The sequence below is a fragment of the Crotalus tigris genome, unplaced genomic scaffold, assembly GCF_016545835.1.
Source record: "Crotalus tigris isolate CLP2741 ecotype Arizona unplaced genomic scaffold, ASM1654583v1 scf7180000017740.2609645, whole genome shotgun sequence".
Classification (NCBI taxonomy): Eukaryota; Metazoa; Chordata; class Lepidosauria; order Squamata; family Viperidae; genus Crotalus; species Crotalus tigris.
The window spans coordinates 2124931-2138600 of NW_024096606.1; the positions used below are offsets into that span (position 1 = coordinate 2124931).

A 13670-nucleotide genomic window follows, 5' to 3' on the forward strand; every position below is an offset into this window, starting at 1 on the left:
CCAGTGATGTAGTTGTGGGGGCTGTTCTTTTGCAAAAGAATGACAGCAAAGATTTACAGCTCTGCGCTTACACCTTCAAAAAGTTAACGGACGCTGAATGAAGGTGGGCAGTTTGGGAGAAGGAGGCTTTTGCTGTGGGGTGGACTCTACTTACTTGGCCTCATTTTCTTGAAGGGAGCGATTTGCCTTTCGAAGTATGGACTGATCACAAAAATCTAGAGGCATTAAAACCCCCTCGCAAATTATCCCCTAAGCAAGTCAGATGGACACAGTACTTTAACCATTTCAACTTTACATTAAAATACATCCTGGGAGGAAAAAATGTCCTAGCTGATGCCCTATCCAGATTGCCCCAGTACAAAAGCCTTCGAGCAGAGATTGTGAACTCTGTTATTCCTCAATCAGAGTTGGTTTCTCAGGTAAAAACAGGGGCCCCATCGCAGCTGAAATCAACTGAACCTGACAACCCAATCACTAAGAGACTGAAGGAGGAGTTAAAGACCAATCCCTGGTTCTTAGCAAATAATACTATACTGACTTGTCTGGATGGGTTAGCTTGGAAGGGATCAAAACTGTATCTACCAGAGAGTCTCAGAGTTCAGGCTCTCCAACACAGCCATGATAGCAAACAAGCGGGTCACTTTGGCTATCTAAAAACTTTACATTTGATTCAGTGGCAGTTTTGGTGGCTGGGACTGAAAAAAGACATTGAAAATTATGTAAAAAGCTGCACAACTTGTGCAACCATGAAAAAATGTCCAGGAAACCCCCCTGGATTATTACAGCAAGTCGCATACCCTTCACAACCCTGGAAAGAGATAGCCATGGACTTTATTGTAGAATTACAGTAAAGTAGGAGAAATACAGTAATATGGACTGTAATAGTCCTTTTTTCTAAACAAGCTCATTTCATTGCCTGCACTGATCTCCCCTCTGCAAAAAAGTTGGCAAGAATGTTTCTCAAGCATATATATCGACTCCATGGAGCTCCGAAATGGATTATATGAGATAGGGGGGTGCAATTCACTGCCAGGTTCTGGACAGACTTTCTGAAACTTATTGGGTCGACACAGTGTCATCAGCTTTTCATCTGTCAACTAATGGAACTGCTGAAAAGGCTAACTCAATGGTGGAGCAATATATTAGGTGCTATGTTGACTACCAACAGACCACATGGGCTGACCTCTTCCCCTTTGCTGAGGTGGCTTACAATAACACTGTACATAGTAGCACTAGACTCACTTCTTTTAAAATTGCTACTGGTAGAAAATTCATTCCCATGCCTGAGCTCCCTGAGGATCCTCCTGTTTCTCAAACTTTAGATCAATGGGTGACTTTCTGGAAAACAATGCAAAAGCAGCTTTAACAAAAGCCTCAAAAATTTATAAAGAGCTGGCAGACAAGAGAAGAGCTCCACAGAGATCATTTCATGTGTGAGAAAAGGTTTACCTCTCTACAAAATATCTAAGACTCAAACTGCCAAGTAAAAAATTGGGACCAGAATTCCTTGGACCTCTCCCTATAGTGCAGATTATAAATCCAGTTACTGTGGAATTAAAGCTTCCTTTTCTTCTAGTGAGAATTCACCCCGTGTTTCACTGCAGCCTCTTAAAACCATACAGGGTGTCCACATTGAGACCTTCTCCAAAACATACACCTAGTCCCCTTGTTGTGGAGGGAGAGACTCATGAAATAAAATGAACCCTTGACTCAAGGTTGTATAAGGGTAAATTACAGTATCTATTGCAATGGAAAGGTTACCCACTATCAGAGGCCACCTGGGTGAAAAGTGCTGATGTTAAAGCTGATAAATAAATACGTAAATTTAATGATAAACATCTGAATAAGCCTAGGGGTTGGATTTCTGATTCTGAATTCTTTTTTTATTCACAGGATTTCTCTCTTCTTTAGGGGATCCGACTGTCAAACCTTCAAATGCTCTGATTTCAGCCATATTTGCTTGCTTTTCATTTGCCACAGCAATGGGAGGGGGGAAGATGCATTCTTACAGCTTAGTCAAAACAATAAACTTTCTTGTGGGAACCAAGATCAAACAGCCTTAATGTTTGGTGGGCTGGAGCTACCGTTAGGGAGCCCGCCAAAGGTGTTAATTGGGGATTGTGATTTATGACGTAGAAAGGGGTAGGGATTTCAACTTTTATTTTGTAACCTTTGGGGGGGTAACTTTCAATCTTGGTTTCACCTTTGTTCATGCTGATATTATGTAGCCATTAAAAGTGTTCTTTGAAGAAAGCAATTGCCTCAGAGTTCTTATTTCTTCTGATCACATCTATCGGAACCATAACACCCTCCTTTCTGCCCTCAAAACACATGTGGAATGTTGTCTGCACCCAGATTCATCCCTCACTGACATCTGGGTCTCCTTTCATCCAGAGGGGGAATTTGTGCCACCTGCGACTGCCTCAGTGTCAGTCTCTGGCCAGGACGATCTCTACTTCATCTGCCAGCACATATCAGTGTAGTAGGATGCATGGGGCCCTGTGCCAAATGTAGGTGTGGTAAACATCATTGTTGAGGCCATCTTTGAAGCATTTGATCAGGATGTCTTCAGGCCATGTGGCTAGCCTACACACCAACCCTTGGAACTCTTGGGTGTACATGGTAACTGACTACTGACCTTGGGTGGTGGTCTTCATCCAAGCCTTGCTCTCTGCCAGTGGGTCATCAAACCATTGGTGAAGAGCTGTCATGAAATGGTCATAGTTCTACAGCTGGGGTCATCATCATTGTGGAGGGAGACCATTCACTCAGCTGCTGCATCCTCAAGAGTCATGGTCATGTATCTTACTCATCCAATTCAGCCCCATACTCCTGCATGTAGTTCCAGACTTGTGCCAGGAAAAAACCTAGTTGCTTGGGGTATCCTTTATACTTCACTCACAATGCTGGGACCTTCGGGTCCGGCATCTCCGAGAGGCAGCTCCTGCAGATGGAGGGGCCTGCACAGCAGTAGCTGTTAGTGGTGGCACCACTGGTGCTGGTCCAGACAGAGAAGATGGCAGCTCCATCCAAAGCTTGGCTTGGGGTGGTCCAAGGAGCCTGAGTGGTCATCTGGGCAAGAGTTTCCTGTGCTCTCTGATTCTCAATCACTTCTTGATAAGTACAAGGCATGGCTTAGCACGTGTCCTCTAGGTCTGACTGTAAGGTCCTGCCTCAGCTAGCATTCCCAAGAAAGCAGAACTACTGAAAATGGCATAGTTTCAAAAGGAACTTTTATTGAGAGATAGCAGAATAGCAGAATAGCAAGGCAAGATCTGAATAATTCCATGCAAAATGTTTCATTAAAACTCTCCTTTCAAACCCTCCCCAGTGCCCAACGGTCCAGTATTATTTTGGCCAATCCACAGGAATGAAGTTGTTATGGGAACCAGAATGATAAAACGCAGTTCTCAGGCATTTTATGTTCCTCCCTATCTCTTCCTGGAAGAGCAGAGATAAGACAGAGGACCTAGGCACATTCCTCCTTCCTTTCACACCCAGAGGGATGCATCAAGGGTGAAAAGAACAAAGTAAAGGAAATACATCCAAAAGCCCACAGAGCTTTCCCCATCCCCAAAGAGTGAAATCTCCCCCTTCCAACAGAATGGCAGTACCCAAAAAAGAAAATGGAGTGAATGGACAGTTTAAAGGTCTGATATCTCTGTTCCCCTCATGCCACTCCCATCTGTGGGAACCTCTGCTTCCTTGAGTAAATGTCACCTCTGAGGGTTGGTCCTCTGGTTCTTCTTTGCACCCCATGCCCAATGACCATCTGGGCTTGACAGGTTCCTGATTGATGTCCAGCTCCTCCAGCCATTCCTTTTGTCTCTAGCACAGGATGGCCTAGAAGGGGACACGCCCAAAGCCCTGGTCTCCTCCATTCATTTTCATGGTTGGACATTTAGATACTCAGTCCCCATGGTAGACTGCAGTCTCTGGGTTGACCATTAAAGTAGACCTTGCCTAATGTCAGGGCTGCCTCTGATCAATTCCTACAAAAGAAAATCCTTGACTCCATATATTCAGAGAAAATGTACTTTTACTAAGAATGAACTGAATGCAGCAAAAGTCAGGCAAGGTCTGAAGCAAACATGCATGAAAAAGGCAAATTGAAAATTACCCAAGAGCCCACCCCCAGCAGTCAGGCAGACAGGGTCCAATCATCGGCCAGGATGATGTTTTGGGAACATTTCTGGTCCAAGTGCTCTTTGCTGCCCTCGTGCATACTATTCCCAGAATGGTTGGCCTTGAAGATGTTAAATAACCCAAGCTGGCCTCTCTGAGTCCAAGCCTCCCCATCAGTTTTCAACAATTCCACTCTCACGCCACCTGCACACTTCCCCTCCCGAATGCCCATTGCTTCTTCCCTCCCAGTTGGGAGGGTGACATAAACTAGTATTCTTCCATCTTAGTGATCATCTCCTAATTTGATTATTGTTGATTATTATGTGTAGTACTGTTGTAATATTACAGTTAAAATTTGATTGCAAATCAGGAACTTTCATTCTAATGTCATTTCTGTTTTGGATATCTTAATTACCCTTACTATTTAATTTTCGACACTTGGTTTCATTTCTTTTTCCCTTGTGCATTTATTTAGTAGAAAGATAATACTAGTTTATCTTTTTCTATGACTTTTAGGATTATATGTCTGTAGTACTGTCAGTATAATGCATTGCATATTTGCACAAAATATATATGATACATACCAATTATGACAATACCTTAATATGAAAAAGCATGTGATCCAATAACTGCTTAGTTGCTGTCAAGTTCTTGGCTACAGCTAGACTACTACTACCTTTCTATCTCTTTTATATCATTGCTGTCTTTAAAAAGGACAAGAACAAAACAATTATTCCAACAGGGATTTTTTCCCCTAAAATATACTGTCTCCAGTTTTGCACTTTGCTTGTTATAGAAGACAGTCTTATTTTAAGTTGTTTTTTTTAACACAATGGAATGCCATAAATCATTGTTCTATGAAAACTGATGATTAGATCCCTACATTTACCCAAGAAAAATATCAGAAGCAAGTTTAGCTCACTTTTGTTATGTGGCTTTCTTCTAAGAATCCATTTCTCCTCCTTCTACCCTCATTTAAGACTGACAAAGGAAAATGTGTAGGAAAACAATATATTCAAATAATCTAGTCTCAGTTTTAATACAATTTATCAGAAATGAGAATTCCAGATGACAATACTTTCTCTGCAGAGAATCCTACGGTTGTCTAAGATTACAGTGATTGTTTATGCTTCAAGATCACTTTTGCTGCATTTGTCATTAAACCATAAATTGAATTAATAAAGTTCACTACAATGGGCAGAGGGAGGCTATAAAAATTTATCAGGGTTAATATCATTTGTTGTTTCGTCTCACATTTTGCTTAATTTTAGCAGCTATTGCTTCAGATTGCATAGATGCTGGTGGAGAAGAAGTTTTCTATGATATATATTGCAACATTTTTATTGCATTTCACAGGTTCTCCAGTAAACGTTACTTGCAATATTTTTATCAACAGTTTTGGATCAGTCACAGAAATCACAATGGTAAGTGTGGCAATGCCACTGGCACTGAAACAACTATCCTTAATATATGTCATAAACACAAACTGTCATTTTTTTCTATTTATTATTCAACTTGCAGGTCCTCCTGTAAATGTTACCTGCAACATATTTATCAACAGCTTTGGTTCAATAGCTGAAACTACAATGGTGAGTGGGGTTGCCTATTGAAGCTATCTTGTGAAGGAGAGGCATGTGCCATGGATCTGAGGTTTCCTAAATCTGGAAGCCTCAGATATGAGGGTGACCAAAGATGTCTATTGTCTTTCAGAAAAATGTAAAAAATCATTTTTAAGGGGAACCCCTCCCAGCATTCAAATTAAATATATTAAAGAATGGTGGGCATACACAAATACAGACAATCCTTGACTTATGACCACAACAGAGCCCAAAATTTATGTTGCTAGATTTGATAAGTGAGTTTTGCCCCATTTTACAACCTGTCTTGCCACAGTTGTTAAATGAATTGCTGTAGTTGTTAAGTTAGTAACGTTGTTAAATTAATCTGGCTTCCCTATTGACTTTGCTTATCAGAAGATCACAAAAGGTAATCACATCATCCCTGGACACTGAATCTATCATAAATATGAACCAGTTGCCAAGCATCCGAATTTTGATTATGAAACGAAGGGGATGCTGCAACAGTTACAAGTATGAAAAATGGTCATAAGTCACTTTTTTCAGTGCTGTTGTAACTTGGAACAGTCACTATGTCAACTATTGTAAGTTGAGGACTACCTGTATCAGTTTTACAAGGCAGAATAAAAATATAAAAAACAATGTTTCATGAAGATCAAAACCAGCCAACTGAAGCAGTTATCTTCCTTATATTCCTTACTGGCAAGGCAGGCCTTATGGTTTTAACTCTGCATGAAAAATTGGGCAAATTATAGTATAGCTGTACTTACATCAACAATGGTCAACTGTTTTGGCAACTGCATCACAAATCAATCTAGAGTATAAAAGAACACTATTAGTAATATATTACTATTACTACTCCATCTACTAAGGTGTATTTTTTCCTCTTAATTTAGTGGGATAACGGAGAAACAGCTGAGTGTGCAGGGTAAACATGAGGCACTTGGGCTCTCTTGCTTTTATTCACATATAATTGGTGCCAAATGCAACAACACTTATTCAGGTTAGACCATCTGCTTCTGGAATATTATGGACATAAACTTTATTTTTCAGAGGAAAATGCCATGAAAGTCATTCAAAATTTTAAACTCCAGAGCAAGGGAACTATATACTATAACAGCAATGGTAGTGATAAAGCTAAGAAGTTGCTCCCAGACCACATTCAGTGGCTGATTAGCACAATGATATGAAAGCTAGCAGAATTTTCTTTTATCTTTCTCACACATATTAGAGCCACATAGGAGATATTGCAGAAATAACAGAATCCTTCAGATCCACCTATAGCTCACTTCACCATGGATTTTTATTAATTTTTTGCTCTACTTGAGAAAGGAAAAAATAAAATTAGGACATGAAATGGAAGCCCAAAACCAGCAACATAAAACTACCGTATATTCCGGCGTATAGGGCAACCCGGCATATAAGATGACCCCCAAGTTTGATGCCGGGTCGCAAGATGATCGATGCCGAGTCGCAAGACGATCGACGCCAAGTCACATGCCTAGAAAGTCATCTTATCACTGGAAACTACCGGTATTTCCAGCATATAAGACGATCGACGCCGAGTCGCATGCCTAGAAAGTCATCTTATATGCTGGAAACTACCTTATTTCCGGCGTATAAGACGACTCGGCGTATAAGACGACCCCCGAGTTTGGAGGCTGTTTCAACGCTCTCAAAAGTCGTCTTATACGCCGGAATATACGGTAAATCCTTTAACAGTGTGCTGCTACATACCCTGTTAAGTCTGTACTTGGGAGAAAGGATTATGAGACAGTTTCTACTATGGGAACAGAGCTTCTGTGTCTTCCCAGAATGGAGACATATCTGAAATATTCTCAGCCATCCTTCAGTTCACATTTGTTAAAAAGAAATATAAGCATTGTTCCATTAGTATTAGTAAGCCCACCCCCTTGTTAGCTTTCTTCATTTTAAAGGGTCATACTATTTAAATTCCTGAATCAACCATGCCTTGGAATTTACAAATTGACCACATGATTGTTATTTATCACTAAGCATGTTTCTGTGAGCCAGTTCAGTTAAATATAATACCAGATTATGTTTCTCAATTAGTATGTGAGATTAGCTTCTGCTTCTTAAAGGCTGGTTTGCAACAGTATTTCAGCGGGTGGGGGTGGTTTCCCCCATACTTTCAGTATTTCTTCCACTCTGGGACAACAGCAGAAAACTTTACATTTTACATCTCTCCTGATGACATCAGCAGTCTGCACCTACACTGCAGCAGCTTTATACTGTGCTTAGCAAGCAGGTACCTAAGCAGAAAACCAATTGGAATAAAGATGCTTTTTGCCTGAATTCTCCAATTCTTCTCAAAAAAAGTTACACTGATACCCTTAACTAGATTTTTAAGTAATTTTTAAGTCCTAGTCCTGATTATAGGTCAGCATGATTGATAATTAAATTTTAAAAATTGAAGTAAGGTGAATTCTACTTGTCACTGGCTTTGCAAGATGGCATTCAATGATGATATTTGCATGAACTAATGGTGATTACATTAATCAGATTCATCCATTACATTTTATTGTCTCTATAATATGCATCTATTGTGGGTTTATTACTGCCTTTCAACTAACAAAAAATAGCTAAATATTGGAGTAGCTTCAAACCAAGACTTTCAGCTGCCTTATTTGCTAATAGGGTCAAAGGAGATCTATTTACTTCAGTGCTGTTCAGATGTCTGTGGCTGAATTTCTTAAAGCTGACATCTCACCAATACATTTCTTTGAAACTGAATGAAGAAATGCTGTTGAAGGCAGACGTCAGCTACTACTCATCTGCTTTGCTTTATAAAGCCAGTCTAATGATAACATAAGCAGCATTGTGATATAATAAAAAACTTGAGTTTTCTAGGACTTCCAGAAGTTATTCTGCTGAATATCCTATTTGCCTAGGTGTTTGAATATGGCTGGAAGAAGTGAAATTGGAAAATGAATGAAAATTGAAAATTATTCATAGTGTGTTGATATAAACCCACTTCTTAATCTGGAATTATTGTTTCTGGCAAGAAAAAAAACCCTCCTCCTGAAACTTCCTTTTTGATTCTCATTTTTATTTGAGATGGGTTTAACAAATATAAATGTATGTAGGTTTAAAAGTTTAAATTGCATATTGTCTGCAATTTTAAATTTAAACAATCTTTTTGTTTCTAAACTTTTTCATTGAAATTTTTAAAATTGGGCTTGATATATATTCATGTACATTCATTTTAAATCAATGCACTAGGCTTTTATGTGGCATTTTCATCCCTGCCTTTTTTTCCTCCAAATGCTTGGCAAGATGACAAGTATTTCCACATTTTTGTGTCATTATTTTTATGTTAAGTATTTTTCTGAGTCAGAAAGCTAACATTTGTTAGACCAACAGTTCTTAAAATAACATGCTGCTACATTTTAACACAGTGCCAGGACTGAGCATTTCCAAAGATATGAAAATCATAGATCTATATTTTATACAGCTTTAAGAAGTTATATCTGTACCAGTTTTAATCATTTTATATACATATGTATGAATGTTGTCAAGGAATTCAGAAGTTCAACTTACTTTATTTCTTTTATTGGTATATTAATTTGCCATCCACATATTCTAACAGAATTAAATAAAGTTGCCATTTAAGATTTTGTAAACTTCCTTGCTTTGGACACATATACATTTAAATAGTGTATACATAGAAATATGCACTTTAATAAGATTTCCTATAAGAAAATATACTACCTTGATATATAATATCTTACTATCTAGATAAATAGAGTATATTCTTGGTCTTAGATACATATAGTAAGAAAGTACCTTACATGATAAAATATAATCTTCAAGCCACTTTAATTGTACCCTTTTAATTCTTTCCCACACTCATAATCTACTATGTCAGAAAGAAGAGACAGGATCCACTTACCCACTCTCCTTTCTAATATATGTCTGAAACCATGCCCCATGTTCTAGTGTTGAAAAATCACAGATGGGTGTTGGCTATACTGGTGAAAATTCCCCATTTGCTCTAGAATAGTAATAGTATATGAAAACCTCTATAAGAAGTGCTGGTTCCTTTACAAACTAGATCCAGGTTTGATGTATGGAGGTTGACAGGACTTGACGAGGGTTAAACATCCACAATAGGGAAATATCTATACTTGCAAAGACTTCCTATTTTGCCTTTGAATGCTGATTGCATACAGTTGTGATTGCATGAAGAGCAATATACACATGACTTACACTATATTTTTTTAGTTTCAACCTGGTCATAAAGAACTTAATAACAGTAGGAACAGGGAAAGATTCTTTTTCTTTCCCCAAATAATAGGTTACATGTGAGAAGGATTAGTTGTTATAAGGATTATGCCAAAGTCCACTTTTGGTTAATTTGAGACATTTGCTGATCTATGAAAAAGATACTCCCTAGCAAAGGGTACAAAAGAAATCCTTTTTCAGCTGAACTTTGTCAGGTTGTGTCAAAGCATTGAGTTCATCTTCCAGTCTGTTACCAAAGACAGGAGAAAAAAGTTTAATGTGCAGAATGGCATTTGATATCCACAGACATTTTTGTTGATGATTTTTTAAAAGGCTTATAAAATTTTTGAATGCTTTAACATTGCAATCCCACTTATCTGAGAGTAAGATCCCAGGAAATTAGATATGAGAATCCTTTGTTGGACTGTATACTTTTAGTTTTGATGATTTTCCAATTTTTTTTCAGTGATTAAAAATGATTCTCTTTTAAAGCTACTTCCAGAACCTCAATTTTTCCACACATGTGGGGGGGGAGGGGTGTGCAACTTAGATCCTTCACATGCACAGTTTACAGTAAGGTTCACACTCCTATGAGAATCTAATGCCTGATGATCTGAGTGGAGCTGGGGCAGTGATGCTAGCATTGGGGAGCAGCTGCAAATACAGATGAAGCTTTGCTTGCTTGCCCACTGTTCACTTCCAGCTATGCAGTGCAGTTCCTAACAGGCCACAGATTGCTACTGGTCCATGGCCCAGGGGTTGGGGACCCTTGCATTAGGGTGAACATATATGGAAAACAAAACAAATCAAGCACTATCTTAACTGTAGCTTGATTTTTAAAAAAATGAAATTAGATATCTATTTAAAAAGATGAAGACTGGTGGGTCTTCATGCCATTGCTCCCCATGTATCTTTGATTAACAAAATTAACCTCACAGTAGCCTTGAAGTAGATATCATGTCGAGACTCACTCATATAATATTTCTCATTCACAAAGATACAGCTGAAAGGTGAGGGAAAAAATCAGTAACAGCCTCCACTCACCTTCAAAGACATTCCACACCAAACAATTCAGCCAGTAGTTACACAATGATGCCATAACCATGTACCATTAAGGACAAAACTCCTAAAGTTACTCAGTCGATACTTTGCATAATGTTTCTGCATAGCACAAAATGTCAATGTTATTAAATGTTAGTTCTTCCTAGGACCCACTGTGTTTATTTTCCAATAATTCAAAATGCATTCTCTGGAGTGAGGTTAATAAATATTATTCACAGATTCCTAGCTAATATTTATTTATAAATTACTCTGCTGGATATACTGTATGAATGCTTAGCTAGAGACTTACAAATTAATCAGTGAAGAGGCAATCAAAATTAGTCTTTAAAATTCTGGCAGGTTTTTATAATGTTTAGACAGTTTTTATTCTCACTATTATGGAATACTAATTACATTTCAAAATGTCTCCACTATGCTGAATAGATAAATTTTATTAATTTTATCAATAAAACATATGGTAAGTGAAAACTTGCACTCTGTGATACAGAGTTTAATTTTGTTTTGGTCCTAAAAAGAATGAGGTAAAATTGCCACTCCATAGCTTTATGATTTCAATAAAACAGCAACAACAGCAGCAGCAGCAGCAGCAGCAACAACAACAGTAATAATAATAATAATAATAATAAAAATCAATGGTTGTACCAATAGTAATAGGAGCAATATCCAAAGGGCTGCCTAGATACATGGAGATTTTGAACTTATCAGATCTGAATATTCTGACTTTGCAAAAACCCATGTTATTCGGAACTGCCTATATACTCAGACGTTACCTTAATAGTTCTTAGGTCCTTGGTTAGGACTTGAACTGTTAAGTTTTTACCAGTCCCAGACTGTGAATTGAATTGAAGATTAAATCTTAAATAATAATAATAATATAATAATAATAATAATACACCATTGGCATTGATAAATACGCCATCAGTCAATTGCAAAAGATGGTTCTACTGGGAACAGCTTCCATCCTGCGGTGATACCTGTAACACCATCAAACATCCAGATCTGCCTATTCCAGGTCTTGGTAAGGACTCGATAGATAGACAAAACTGCTAAACCCAGTCTGAACATCTGGCTGACTGTGCGATGATCAATAATAATAATAATAATGTGGAACGTTTGAATCCAAATAGACAGACATTTGGCTCACAGGTAATGCATGAATTGAAGAGAAATAGTTAGAAAAAATTACAAAATACCACAATCTGCAAATTGAGGTTGAGTTATTATGGAAGAAGAAATCAATGGTTGTACCACTAGTATTGGAGCAATGCCCAGAGGGCTGCCTAGATACATGGGAATTTTGAACTTATTAGACCTAAATATTCTGACTTTGCAAAAAAACCACTTTACTCAGAACTGCCTATACACATACCTAAACAGCTCTTAGATCCTTGGTTAGGACTTGAAGTGTTAAGTTTTTACCAATCCCGAACTGAATTGAATTGAATATTAATAATAATAGATTGTCCTTGACTAATATAAAACATAATATTGTATCAAATAATTCAATAATTGATCAAAGTCTAAAAGTGCAATCATCTGGACAAGAGATTAAATAATTGGTATATCTGACATTTCTATAGGACTACAGAGTGAACATTTTTTTGAGGCAGCAGTGGAACGACTCCCGTCTTGCTTATAGTGAATACCCTGATGACTCTTTGGATTTGGATCCATCAATGTTGGACTCTATTTGGAAACCTGATTTATTCTTTGCCAATGAGAAAGGCGCAAACTTCCATGATGTTACCACAGACAACAAGCTTCTAAGGATTTCCAAAAATGGGAAAGTATTATATAGTATCAGGTAAACCACTATATGTACATGTTGGGCATATTCTTGGTTTTTGAAAAATATGTCGTAGATCACAGAATGGAATTTAAATATCCAGCTGAGATTTGAATCCAATAGGGCAGAAAAAATGTCTCCACTGTGCTTGGCTTTCTCTTCTCAGATGAGAAAAAGCATCATCATTAAAACCATCAAGGATTGATAAAAGAAGCTTGCTGCTCCAAAACCACATTCCCATCTTCATGAGTTGGGAGTGCACAAGCTTATACTTGTGTAAATTGCATTTCAAAGCAAAAAGAAAATGTAGTCCACTATATACCTGATAGCATGCCCCATGTACTAGTATTGGACTACTAATAATTTAATTTTTGCAATGGAGCCTTCCAGATAGAAAGTACACTTAAATTATGAAGCTAAATTAATACTTTCTATACAGGTAGTTCTTGATTTGCAACAGTTCATTTAGTGACTGTTTAAAGTTACACCAGCACTCAAATAACTGACTTATGACCATTTTTCCCAGTTACAACCTTTGCAGCATCCCCATGATCTTGTGATCAAAATTCAAATGCTTGGCAACTGATTCATATTTATGATGGTTGCAGTGTCCCGGAGTCATGTGATCAACTTTTGTAACCTTCTGACAAGCAAAGTCAATGGGGAAGTCAGAATCACTTAACACTAGTAGCTATGTTACTAACTTACGAATTGCAGTGATTCACTTAACAACTAAGGCAAGGTCATAAAATGGGGCAAAACACACTTAACAAATATTTCACTTAACAACAGAAATTTTGGGTTCAATTACGGTTGTAAGTTGAGGACTATCTGTATTCTATATTTTTCTCTTTCTTGCTGCAATATTTTTTATC

At 37.8% G+C, this 13670-nt stretch overlaps 1 protein-coding gene across 5 annotated transcripts in view; it reads left to right on the forward strand.

Moving 5' to 3' along the window:
• Positions 1-13670, forward strand: part of GLRA2 (glycine receptor alpha 2) — a 177241-nt gene that overhangs the window by 67432 nt on the left and 96139 nt on the right. For 2 of the 5 annotated variants that reach the window (XM_039339852.1, XM_039339850.1), the window contains exons 4-5: positions 5647-5714; positions 12590-12813. In XM_039339852.1, coding sequence (XP_039195786.1) covers positions 5647-5714; positions 12590-12813 — 292 coding nt within the window. Of the gene's footprint in view, positions 1-5481; positions 5550-5646; positions 5715-12589; positions 12814-13670 lie in introns of all 5 variants that reach the window. The other 3 variants (XM_039339854.1, XM_039339853.1, XM_039339851.1) reach the window with 3 other exon arrangements.